The 13,786-nt window shown below is 39.4% G+C and overlaps 1 protein-coding gene across 2 annotated transcripts in view; it reads left to right on the forward strand.

The window, feature by feature from the left end:
• SNX27 (sorting nexin 27) overlaps nt 1–13,786 on the forward strand; it is a 73,954-nt gene that overhangs the window by 20,239 nt on the left and 39,929 nt on the right. For both annotated transcript variants that reach the window (XM_038562254.1, XM_038562255.1), the window contains exon 2: nt 6,059–6,290. In XM_038562254.1, the coding sequence (XP_038418182.1) occupies nt 6,059–6,290 (232 nt within the window). The remainder of the gene's footprint in view (nt 1–6,058; nt 6,291–13,786) is intronic.

The raw sequence follows: 13,786 nt of genomic DNA on the forward strand, positions 1-13,786 counted from the left end.
GTAGAATAATTTTTAATTTTTTAAGATTATATTTGTTAAGTAATCTCTATACCCAGTGTGGAGCTTGAACTCACGACCCTGAGATCAAGAATTACATGCTTTAAAAAAAAAAAAAATCACATGCTTAAAGATTTTATTTATTTAAGGATTTTATTTTTAAGTAATCTGTACACCCAGTGTGGAGCTTGAACTCACAACCGTGATATCAAGAGTCGCTTGAGGCACCTCGATGGCTCAGTTAAGCGTCTTTTGGGTTCCCTGCTCAGCAAGGAGCCTGCTTCTCCCTCTTCCCCAGCTTGTGTTTGTTCTTTCTCACTCTCTCTCAAATAAGTAAATCTTGAAGAAAAAAAAAAGTGTCATATGCCCCACCGACTGAGCCAGCCAGGTGCTCCAGTAATTTTTATTTTTATATCTACTTCATTGAGGTTTAATTTACATACAGTCAGATGCACACATCTTGAATGCAGAGTTTGAGTTTTGACAAAGGTATAGACCCATTTAACCACCACCCAATCAAGATATAGAACTCTTCTATAGTTTTTGAAAGCTTCCTTGTGTTCTTTTGCATTCAGTATTTACCCGTCTCCCAGACAGCCACTGATTTGATTTTTACCACTGTAGAATAGTTTTGCCTATTCTGGAACTTCAAATAAGTGGAATCAAATAAATCAGACCCTTTTCTGTCTCGCTTCTTTTGCTCAGTTTTTGAGATTCATCCAGGTTGTTGTGGATACCAGTAGTTGGTCCTTTTTATTGCTGAGTAATAGTCCATTGCATAAATATGTCACAATTTTTTTTAATCTGTTCACCTATTGAGAGATATTGGGCTATTTTCAGTTTTGGACTTTTATGAATAAAGCCTCAGTGAATACTCAACTGCAATTGTTTGTGTGGATATGTTTTCACTTCTCTTGGATAAATACCTAGGAATGGCATTATTAGGTCATATAGTAAATATGTGTTTAATTTTATAAGAAATTGCCAAATTGTTTTTGCTTTATGCTCCCATCAGCAATGTATGAGAATTCCAGTTCTTCCACATCTTTGGCAAAACTTGATTTTGTCCTCTTTTTTTATTTTAGCCATTCTTGTGGGCATGTAGCCACAGTGTTTTAATCTACATAATTGAAAACAAATCATATTGTTTGCATTTATAGGAATTTATTGTCTATTTTTTTAATGGACTGCCTTTGAGGGACTAATTGCCCTTTAATTTACTTTCTTTGGAACACCTGGGGTGGCTCAGCGGTTGAGCATCTGCTCTTAGCTCAGGGTGTGATCCTGGTCCAGGGATCAAGTCCCCGCATTGTCTCTGCCTCTGTCTGTGTCTCTCATGAATAAATAAATCTTTTTAAAAAATTTACTTTCTTGAATGTCACAGGGGGTCAAGATAATATTCTGCTTACTATCCAGAATGGCTCCTTGCTGTGGTACATTAAGTGATTAGCTCTGTCATATTTCCATCCATAGTTTTAGTGTATACAGCTTCCTTCACAGTATACAAATCCTGACTATTTAGAACTTTTTTTCCCCTGCATTTTGGGGTGTTTATATTAGCTTTACAATTTCCCCAGCTGGCTAACTTTTAGTTGAGTAAAAGTCTTAATCTAAAGCCACTCCCATTAGCTAGCTAAAGGCCCCTGATTGGGCCAGATTTTGGTCTTATGTAAAAAATGAGAATTTTATTAAAATTATTAGGTATATTTTTATAATGCTGAAGACACAAAGAAAATTTTGGGTATCATCTACTTACAGAAACAAGATTTTTGGTTTTGCAGCACCTGGGTGGCTCAGCAGTCGAGCATCTGCCTTTAGCTCAGGTGGTGATCCCGCAGTCCCGAGTTTGAGTCCCACGTTGGGCTCCCTGCCCAGAGCCTGCTTCTCCCTCTGTGTGTCTCTGCCTCTCTCTTTGTGTTTCTCATGAATAAATAAGCAAATCTTAAAAAAATTTTTGGGGAGTCTTATTTGTGGATTGTTGGGAGTTTTTTTACTAGCCTTCTTTTTTTCCCTCACATTTTATTATGAAAAATTTCAAACAGAAAAGTTGAAGGAAATGCACAGTGAATACTTGCATAACTACCACCTAGATTTTATAATTAACATTTTGCTGTTTTTGCTTAATCACATATTTGCTGAAAATGTTTTGATAGTGTGTTTAAACCATGCCCTTTCTTTATGGAAGAATATAAATGAGTAGGACCCATTGGGCAGTAGTTACTTTTTGTGTGGTGTATGGTTAGCTGATTCTCTGATGCAGTGGTCTTATAAAGGTGATTCCCTTCTTGTAATGGATCAGCATAAGTTGAGAGCTCAATCATTTCCTTTAAAAAAAAAACAAAAAAAACATTTTATTTATTTATTCATGAGAGGCAGAGACATTGGCAGAGACAAAGGCAGAGGGAGAAGCAGGCTCCATGAAGGAAGCCCAATGTGGGACTCGATTCCGAACTCCAGGATCACGCCCTGAGACAAAGGCAGACGCTCAACTGCTGAACCACCCAGGCGTTCCTCAATCATTTATTTTCAAATGAATTCCAGCTAGATTATATTACAAAAACAGAAGAAAGGCAAAGGAGGTTGGTGGTAGAAAGGATTTGTGTCATCATGAGGCCAACATACTACTAACCTGCTTGCTCAACTGATATATGAGTAACTATCATTTATTGAGTGGTTACCTTCTTCTAGAGCTTTATCACATTTTAGTTCTCATTCTGTTAGTCATAGGTATTATTAGCACCATTTTATGGATTGGGAAACTATGTTAGTGAGATTGAATAATATCTGTTAAATGGCACAAGTGATACTCAAACCCAAGCCTGTCTAAAACCTGTGCTTTGAACCAGAAGTCTACTGCTGAAAGTTCCCTTTATTGCAGAACTTACAGTTTACATTTATGTCTTTAGAATTGTCCAAATTGGACCACACTTAATTTGAGCTTGGTATAGTGGCATTCTTGTGGAAAAGATATCACAGAAACATTTTTATGATTGTGAAGGCCTCTTAATTCTTGAGGAGGGAGGACCTTTTTTGAAACTAGACGTCCTGGGGTTTTTACTGACCTCATTTCATTCTCTGAAGAATGAAGGCATTTCTAGCCTTCTGTGAAATTGTGGAATGTATAGCATTCCTTCTGTAGTTGAACCATATAAACATTAGCAAATGTGCTTAGAATGTGACACTGGTAGTTACCTTTCTCTCTCTCTCTCTTTCTTTTCCCGTTTATAAAGAGGTTCTTGGGATGATAGCCTATTTGAAGCTTGGTCTTACTGATAAAGAAGTGAAACTAAGCAAGCTCCCTTGCTCCCTGGCTCTTGGAATAAGACTCACTTAAGTTTCTCTGATGACTTTCACGGCTTGTTTTTGTGACTTTAAGAACAGTGTATTTTTCTAACTTAAGTGAATGGGTGAAGGAAATGTGCATTGAAAGCAGTAGTTCTTCACCTTTCTGGAGGTTATATGCCCTCTTTTGAAGTCAGTGGAAACTGTGGACCCCATCCTCAGGGGAAAAAATATGTATATGCACAAATACAGTTTTACATACAAATGCTATAGGTGTTCACCAACCCCTGACCTATTGACAGAGTACCCAGATTAAAGATCCTTTAAAGGGAAAAATTGGGGAGCTGGAAATGAAGATTTGAGCATAGTTAAACTTTTTTTCATAAATGTGCATCTCATAAAATTAATTGTACTAACATAAAAATCTTGTTTTAGTATCCAAGATGTTCAGTTTCTTTTTTTTTTTTTTTTAAGATTTTATTCATTTATTCATTGAAGACACACAGAGAGAGGCAGAGACACAGGCAGAGAGAGAAGCAGGCTCCATGTAGGGAGCCTGATGCGGGACTTGATCCTGGGACTCCAGGACCACGCCCTAGGCGGAAGGCAGGTGCTAAACCACTGAGCCACCCAGAGATCCCCTGATGTTCAGTTTCTAAAGCGAGTTTTCCCCGCTTTGTTGAAAAAATACTGAAGATATTCATGTGTAAGCTAAGATTTTTAGGGTTGGACGAAGTTCTCTGTGTTGATTTCTAATTTTTGCTTTTTCAATTTATTACTTCTACCAGCAAAATATTTTCTCAGAACTAATAAGGCTAAAGATTTAGATGAAATCCTTTGGCAATCCCCAACTTCAAGTTTCCATTTCTTCTTCAGCTAACATTTCTTCAACAGCTTCACAGTACTTCCTTATACCTTCTGATGTAAATGTTCAGGTATTGTTCCCAGCGAGTTAACATGTTTCATTACATTAATCCTCACAGCAGTCCTTGTAGGGGCTTATTATTGTCCCCATATTACAAATGCAGAAAACAATTATAAGAAATTTTATTTTATTTTTTAAGATTTTATTTACTTATTCATAGACAGAGAGAGGCAGAGACACAGGCAGAGGGAGAAGCAGGCTCCATGCAGGGAGCCCGATGTGGGACTTGATCCCGGGGCTCAAGGATCACACCCCAGGCTGCATGCAGCGCCAAACCGCTGTGCCACTGGGGCTGCCCTATAAGAAATTTTAAATGACTTAGTGAAGACCAGTGCCTGTTCTAAAGGCAAGGCCAGGATTTGAACCCATAGCTTCAAAGCCCATTTTCTCTCTCTTATCATCTGGCTCTGTGATCAGAGTTGACCATTTTTTTCTGATTTCTAGTTTGACCTGATACAAATTTTAAATATTCAAATTTCCATCAGTGGAAGGGGTGCTTTTATTTTCTTCTATAGCTAGCCAATTGTAAAATTACTGAATATTTTTGTGTTAGACTTTAGGTTGTGAAATGTCTAGAGTGCTGAATTTATTGATTAGATTGTTAAACCCAAGTAGAAAGAGGCTTAGCTGAGTGATCTGCCTGTTCTGTTTATATAAATGGATGTTTCAGATACCAGAGTCTGATAGAGACAATTCTAGTGACTGAAAAGTCTGTGGAAAACTTGTTACTAAATTTAGCATCATTTTCAGGAAGGAAAAATCCTAATGGTTTGGAACTGAAAAGAGCTTAACTCTAAAGGGTAGATAAGCTTTTATCAAATTGACTAAAGGCCAGGTGTATGTTTCCTAACTCTCATGGGATAGCCATGGAGGGAACCTGCAGGCCAGGTAGCTGCCTAGTGGTTTTTGCTGAGACAGCAGGAAGGGGCAGCATTATAGGAAAGTAGTTCAGTTTGCTAAGTGAGTTTTGTGAGACTCAGCATCTTTCTTGACAGAATTACCTTTCTTAAACCTTGTACTTTTCCTAGTTGCTGCCTTTTATCCAGTGAAACAGGGAAGACAATGAGTAGGTTGATTTACTATATAATTTAAGATGTAGATTTTTTTTGGTTTAAACTGATGACACAGGGCTTTAAGTGAGATAGCACAGAGGCGAAAGAAGAGTAGGTAAAATGCTGAGAGATGTGATTGAGAGGACAAAGGAAGTTGATTCAGATAATGACATTTCAAAATTGCCTTTTTAAAAACCAAGTGATAGAAGAAATTGTGTGTATGAAGATAGATAACATTTAACTCCCAAGGTGATGAGACTTGGTATGAAGGTAAATTAAGTTGACTGATTTGGAGATAGGGTGAAATCAGATCTAAATATAAGAATGATCTTAAGTCATACTTTTTGAGTCTTTACAGATTATAGGAATGCATTTTGTAAAAAATTTCTTCTAACAGAAATTTCAGGAGGTTTAAAAAGAACTTAAGTACAGTTCAAATAGCAGCATTGTTAAAAGCCACTTTGTGTTGTATACATGCTTGGTTAGGATGAGGAAATTAGCTTTGAAAGCTTTGTTTCCTCTGCAGCTTCACCATGTGCTTTCCTGAAGCTATGTGTGGGATTCTAGCATAGAGGAAGGGCAGGTCCTCTCACCTGTTTCCATTTTTTCTTCCTGCCATAAATTCACAGACACTTTTTTACATTATGATCTATAAAAATATAAACAGCTTTTGTGGAACCAAATTAATCTTGATTTTATAGTTCATATTGTGTGACACTAGAGTGGGGGCAGGAGGGTGGAGATATAAGGTGTTTGGACCCTTCTGGTTTATGGGATTGTTTTTTTCCCTTTTTCCCCTTAGGAACGGCGTGAATGTTGAGGGGGCGACACACAAGCAGGTGGTGGACCTGATCCGAGCAGGCGAGAAGGAATTGATCTTGACAGTGTTATCTGTACCTCCACATGAGGCAGATAACCTAGATCCCAGTGACGACTCGTTGGGACAATCATTTTATGATTACACAGAAAAGCAAGCAGTGCCCATATCGGTCCCCACATACAAACATGTGGAGCAGAATGGTGAGAAGTTTGTGGTGAGTGTCAGCCCAACTCAATCCTCAAAACATTGAGCTTTTATTCCCCCCCCCCACCCAGTCTTGTCATTTATAATATATATTAGAGTGCTAAAAGTAATCACCACAACCTAGGTCAGCTCATCTACCAGGAAGGTGGGTTCACACATAAATAAAAGACACTGACCATGATGTTTTGCAAGGGGTAAAGTACACTAATGGAAACAATTTCTATTTCTGCTTAAATATAAATTCGTTTTCTTTCCAGACAGTTTTATGTTTGCATTCTGGTCTTTTGTAAACGTGCAAGTTGGTTTTGTTTGTTTTTATTTGATCACCATATCTATTTGCTAATAGCAGTCTCTCGCTTACTGTTGACTCTCTAGAGCTATAGAGCTAGTTTTAAAAGATGGTGTCTCCCAAAACATTTGGGTAATATGGAGTTTGTCCACATCAGAATCTACAGGTGCCCTACACTCCTCTCCACCACATCTTGTTCTTTTTCATTTTCTTTCAAGATACCTGTGTGAATGATTAATTTGAGTTTTCCCCAAGCTCCTCATTATACTCTGAATACAGTTCACATGAACTATTCTATATATTTCCAACCTGTTGCTATTGTAGATATGCAGGAAAGTCCACCCTGAGTTCTGGGTGATATGTGCCAGCCCCTTTTTTGAGTGCCTTTGCTTGTTCCTCAAAACCTAATAGCTGCTGGTAACCTACTCTACTTACTTTTTCCCTTTCTCTCTCTCTTTTTAAACTTTTTCTCTTGACTGAAGTATGCTTTATTTGCCTTTGATTATTTGAGGATTGTTGATATAATGAGAAATTCATTATTCTTTGTAGACAGTGCAGTGAGTTCTGTTGGATATTGGCAGACAGACTACATGTGTTTCAAGCTGAACTACTGATTGAAGTTGCAGTCTTGGAAACTGAGATTTGTTTCCCATATAGAAATGAGCCACAGGACATTTATGGTAAATTCTTAGTGGGGAGATGAGAAAAGCGAGCAAAGAAGCCAGAAAAGTTCAGAAGGATGTAAAAATGTTCGACTGCATTCGTAATTTAGCTGGTGATGATAGCATGTAGCACAGTGTTCTCCAGCTTAGTCTATGGATTCCCAAAGCCATTTACCCAAAGTTTAGAGTTTTGTGTTTTGGAGGTGCTATGTTTTGAACCATAAGGCATGTAAAACATAGAAACCAAGGTCAGCTCCTAAAAGTAGAACAGATTAGATGCTGAGACCTTGGGAATGTATGTAGACTTGAGAAAAGGAATGAATTATCCCTTTTAAGAAAATCAACGTTATTGAGCATAATGTATCTGCATTAACATTCACTTACATAGGGGATCCCTGGGTGGCACAGCGGTTTGGCACCTGCCTTTGGCCCGGGGCGCGATCCTGGGGACCCGGGATCAAATCCCACGTCGGGCTCCCTACATGGAGCCTGCTTCTCCCTCTGCCTGTGTCTCTGCCTCTCTGTCTCTCTCTGTGTGACTATCATGAATAAATAAAATCCTTAAAAAAAAAAACAAAAAAGGGATCCCTGGGTGGCGCAGCGGTTTAGCGCCTGCCTTTGGCCCAGGGCATGATCCTGGAGACCCGGGATCGAGTCCCACGTCGGGCTCCCGGTGCATGGAGCCTGCTTCTCCCTCTGCCTGTGTCTCTGCCTTTCTCTCTTTCTCTCTCTCTCTGTGTGACTGTAATAAATAAATTTAAAAAAAAAAAATTAAAAAAAAAAAACCTTCACTTACATTAAATGTCCAGTTTCATGAATTTGGGTAAATGTACGTAGCTTTATTTTACTTTCTTTTTTTAAAGATTTTATTTATTTATTCACGAGAGACATACAGAGACAGGCAGAGACTCAGGCAGAGGCAGAGGGAGAAGCAGGCCCCACACAGGGAGCCCGATGCGGGACTCGATCCCAGGTCCCCAGGATCATGCCCTGGGCTGAAGGCAGACACTCAACTGCTGAGCCACCCAGGCGTCCCTGTACATAGTTTTTAATCACCATCACCACAATCCAGATACAGAATATTTTCACCACCACAGGAAGTTCCCTCTTGACCTTTTGCAGTCAGTCCTCTCCCCATAATACTACCCCTATTGACCGTTATCAGGTTCCTGTTAGTATATTTTGCCTTTTCTAGAATGTTAGATCAACAGAATCACATAAGTGGTTTTTGGTGTCTGGCTTTGTTCATTTAGTGTAGTCTTTTTAAGGTTGATACGTGTTGCGTATATCAGTAGTTTGTTCCTTTAATTGCAGTTAATTTTTAATTGGATAAACTTTACTGCAATTTATTTATCCAGTGACTTGTTGATGCATGTTTTGGTTGTTTCCAGTTTTATTATGACTGAAGGTGACATGAAATAACATTAATATATGGGGCTTTATGTAGATGTATGTTTTCATTTCTCTTGCATAGCTAGAAGTGGAATTGCAGGATCCTATGACACATGAAACTTTAACCTTATAAATAACAAATTGTCAAACTTTTCCAAAGAGGCTTTACCATCTTAACATTCTCATCTGCAGTGGAGTTCCAGTTGGAGTTCCAGTTGTTCCATAACCTCTTCAACACTTGGTAATATCAGTTTTTTAAATTCTAGGCATTCTAGTGGTATCTCTTTCTAGTTTGTTTTTTTTTAAGATTTTATTTATTCATGAAAGTCACAGAGAGAGAGAGAGAGAGAGGCAGAGGCACAGGCAGAGGGACAAGCAGGCTCCCCACAGGGAGCCCAATGCGGAACTCGATCCCAGGACCCTGGAATCGTGACCTGAGCCAAAGGCAGATGCCCAACCACTGAGCCACCCAGGCATCCCCCTCTTTCTAGTTTTAATTTGCATTTGCCTAATGACTCATGATGATGAGTTTTTTTTTTTTTTTAAGATTTTATTTATTTATTTATTTGAGAGAGAGAGAGGGAAAGAGCACAAGTGGTGGGAAGAGGCAGAGGAAGAGGGAGATAAGCAGACTCTGTACTGAGGAGGGAGCCTGACTTGGGGCTCCATCCCATGACCCCAGGATCATGACCTGACCAGAAGGCAGATGCTTAATAGAATCAGCCACCGAGGCACCCCAGAGTTTATTTTCATGTACTTAGTAGCCATCCTTATATTTTCATTGGTTGAAGAGTTCAACTTTTTTTTCCCATTGTAATTAATTTTTTTTTTAATTTTTATTTATTTATGATAGTCACAGAGAGAGAGAGAGAGAGAGAGGCAGAGACACAGGCAGAGGGAGAAGCAGGTTCCATGCACCAGGAGCCCGACGTGGGATTGGATCCCGGGTCTCCAGGATCGCGCCCTGGGCCAAAGGCAGGCGCCAAACCGCTGTGCCACCCAGGGATCCCCTCGTTTTAATTAATTTTAATTAATTTATTTTTAAAGCTCCTATCTATTTATTCATGAGAGACAAAGAAAGGCAGAGGCACAGGCAGAGGGAGAAGCAGGCTCCATGCAGGGAGCCCGGTGTGAGACCTGATCCTGCAACTCTGGGATCACGGCCTGAGCTGAAGGCAGACACTCAACCACTAAGTCACCCAGGGGGATCCCTGGGTGGCGCAACGGTTTGGCGCCTGCCTTTGGCCCAGGGCATGATCCTGGAGACCCAGGATCGAATCCCACATCAGGCTCCCAGTGCATGGAGCCTGCTTCTCCCTCTGCCTATGTCTCTGCCTGTCTCTCTCTCTCTATGACTATCATAAATAAATAAAAATTATTAAAAAAAAAAAAACTAAGTCACCCAGGCATCCCTTTATCCCATTAAAAAAAAAAAAAAAGATTTTATTTATTTGAGAGACAGAGTGAAAGAATGAGTGGGGGGAAGGGCAGGGGAAAAGGGAGAAGTGGACTCTCCACTGAGTGTGGAACTGATGGCAGGGCTTGATCCCAGGACCCTGAAAACATGAACTGAGCTGAAGTCAGACGATTCATCTCTTAACCATCTGAGCCACACAGGTGCCCCTCCCAGTTTAAAATTTAAATTGTTTATCTTCTTATTTTGTTGTTAAGAGTTCTTTATATATTTGGAGTCTTTTTTTTTTTTTCTTTAAGATTTTATTTATTTACTCAGAGACACAGAGAAAGAGGCAGAGACCCAGGCAGAGGGAGAAACAGTCTCCATGCAGGAAGCCTGATGTGGGACTCGATCCTGGGATCCTGGGATCACACCCTGAGCTAAAGGCAGACACTCAACCACTGAGCCACCCAGGCGTCTCTGGAGTCCTTTATCAGAGAGATATTCTTTATTTACTCATGAGACACACAGAGAGAGGCAGAGACACAGGCAAAGGGAGAAGCAGGCTCCATGCAGGAAGCCTGATGTGGGATTCGATCCCAGTACTCCAGGATCACGCCCTCAGCTGAAGGCAGACGCTCAACCACTGAACCACTCAGGCATCCCCTTTTTATTTTCTGTTTAGCAGTATCTTTCAAAGAACAGAAATTTTAAATTTTGATGAAGTCCAGTTTGTCTGTTTTGTTCATTTATGGATAATTCATGTTCCAAGACATCTGTCTAACCCAGGGACACTATCTTGTAAAAGTTTTATAGTTTTTTTTTTTTTTTTTTTTTTAAGATTTCATTTATTTATTCATGAGAGACACAGAGAAAGAGGCAGAGACACAGGCAGAGGGAAAAGCCAGCTCCCCTAGGGGAGCCCGATGTGGCACTCAATCCCAGGACTCAGGGATCACGCCCTGAGCCAAAGGCAGATGCTCAGCCACTGAGCCAACCAGACATCCCAAAAGTTTTATAGTTTTATTTTTGTTTTTGTAATAGCTTTACTGAGGTGTGATACATACTAGCAATTGTATACCTTGAGTGTATATAATTCAGTGGTTCTCCCTTTGTTAGAGTAGTGCAGCCATTTACCATAGTCAATTTTAGAACATTTTCATCACCTCAAAAAGAAACACTATACTTTTTAGCCACAATCCTCCAAACCTCCCATCTGCTCCCTATAAATCTTTCTGTCTCTATAGATCTGCTTATTCTGGACATTCCATGTAATGAAATCATTTGTGTTCTCAGAGTTTATCCATGTTGTAGGATGTATCAGCCAAGTAACATTCCATTCTCTGGACATACCACATTTAATTTATCTCCAGTTGATGAACAGTTATTTCTACTTTTTGACTGTTATGAATAATGCTGTTTGGAGTATATGTATACAATTTTTTATGTGGATACATGTTTTCATTTCTCTTGTATATTACATAGAAGTGAAATTACTGGGTCATATGGTAACTCTTATGTTTTAACCTTCTGAGGAAATGGCAAACTGTTCTCCAAGAAGTGGCTCCGTCAGAGTTTTCACTATTATGTTTAGGTCTGAGGTCCATTCAGAGTTGATTCTTGTATCAATACTGTATGGTATATAAGTGTTAAAATTTTTTTCCCCCATATAGATATCTAGCTGTTTCAGCAACTTTTGCTGAAAAAAGAATATCCTTTCCTCATTGAAATACCTTGGCTTTATTGTTGAAAATCAGTTGAACATATATATATATATAGTTCTATTTCTGTATTCTGTTCCAGTGGTTATATCTGAACTTTCTTTTTTTTAAGATTTTATTTATTTATTCATGAGAGACACAGAGAGGCAGAGACACAGGCAGAGGGAGAACAGGCTCCATGCAGGGAGCCGATGTGGGACTCGATCTCCGGACTCAAGGATCACGCCCTGAGCCGAAGGCAGACATTCAACTGCTGAGCCACCCAGGCGTCTCTATATGTGAACATTTCAATGTTTATGTTATTTTGAGATTGTCCTTTGTTTAGTGTCTTTTCCCTTAAAAATGAGTAATAGCCTCCTGGTTCTTTGTACAGAGAGTAACTTTGGATTGTATCTTGGATATTGTGAATGTTGCATTGTGTAGGCCCAGAGTTCTATGATGGTCCCCTGGGAAATGTTGATGTTTTATTTTACCTGGTGATTAACTGTAAGCTATGCCCCTAGTTCAATTCTTTCAGACTTTTCTGTGCTAGTTTAAGTCAATTCTGCATGTGTATTATTCAGAGAGAGATCAGTGTGAGAAGGATGTGGTGTTCATTCACAAAATTAAGGCATCCTTTTCTCTGTTTCTCTCCTCTGGAATTCCCTATTCATTCTGGTGGCAGTTACAGTTGCCTAGAATCTTTTCTCTCTTCCCTTCAGTCAACAAATGTCAGAATTTCTGCTGGAATTTAGGTTTCCGAACTTAGGTTACTTTGTGACTGCTGCCTACTATCAGGACAAAGGCCCTGAAAACAGGAACTCCCCCCACCCCACCCAGCCCCGTGGGGGTCTCCAACCCTCTGCAGCCTGCCTGCATTTAAGTGTAGTATTCAGAATTCTTAAGTAATTGATTTTGCATTTTGTCCAGAGTTTATAGTTACTGTTACTGGAAGGTTGTTCTGTAGAGGACTCTTCAGTTCTATCAATGTTTTTGTTTTGTTTTGTTTTGTTTTGTTTTGTTTTAATGTATAAGAAACTTGCCTTCTTGATGAATTGGCCCCTTTAATGTTACAAAACATCTCTTTAGCTTTTGTAATACTCTTTGTTCTGAAATCTCTCTGATATTATCATATAGCCACTAACCTCACCTTTTTCTTTTTTTTTTTTAATTTATTCAGGAGCAGCCCTGGTGGCTTAGCGGTTTAGCGCCGTCTTCAGCCCAGGGTGTGATCCTGGAGACCTGGGATAGAGTCCCACGTCAGGCTCCCAGCCTGCTTCTCCCTCTGCCTGTCTCTCTCTCTGTGTGTGTGTCTCTAACAAAAAACAACAACAACAACAACAACAACAACAAAATTCATCTGAGAGAGAAATAGCATGAGTGGGGTCAGGGGGGAGCGGCAGAGGGAGAGGGAGATTCTCCCCCCCCCCCCCACCAGCAGACTCCCCACTGAGCATGGATTCCCAACACAGGGCTCCATCCTAAGACCCCAAAATCATGAGCTGAAATCAAGAGTCTGCCACTTAACCGACTGAGCCACCCAGGTGCCCCTCACCTTTCTTGTAGCTATTAATTTTCATTGCCAAATTGCATAAAGAAGCAAGAAACAGTATATGCTGTCCTAAGACACTCACCTTAAGTACATCTATTTAGATAAGTAAAAATTAAGTGAATGGAAAAGATATCCAATGAAAACAATAATTATTTGGAATGTATAGTCTACTTATAATTTCATTTAATTATTGTATAGTCAGCTTTAAGTCTACCATATTACTCTTTATTAACTATATCTTATGTTCTTTATTCCTTTTTTCCTTCTTTCCAGCCTTCTTTTTGATTAGTGGAGTATTTTTTTAGAATTTTTTTTTTTTTTAAATAATCTCCACATCCAACATGGGGCTTAAATCTACAACTTTGAGATCAAGGTCGCATGGCACTACCAACTGAGCCAGGCAGTCCCCCCAGTGGAGATTTTTTTTTTGTTTTCATTTTTGTTGTTTTTTGTTTTTTCAATATTTAATTTATTTATTCATGAGAGACACACAGGCAGAGACACAGGCAGAGGCA

This window comes from Canis lupus, chromosome 17, assembly GCF_011100685.1.
Source record: "Canis lupus familiaris isolate Mischka breed German Shepherd chromosome 17, alternate assembly UU_Cfam_GSD_1.0, whole genome shotgun sequence".
NCBI classification, from domain to species: domain Eukaryota; kingdom Metazoa; phylum Chordata; class Mammalia; order Carnivora; family Canidae; genus Canis; species Canis lupus.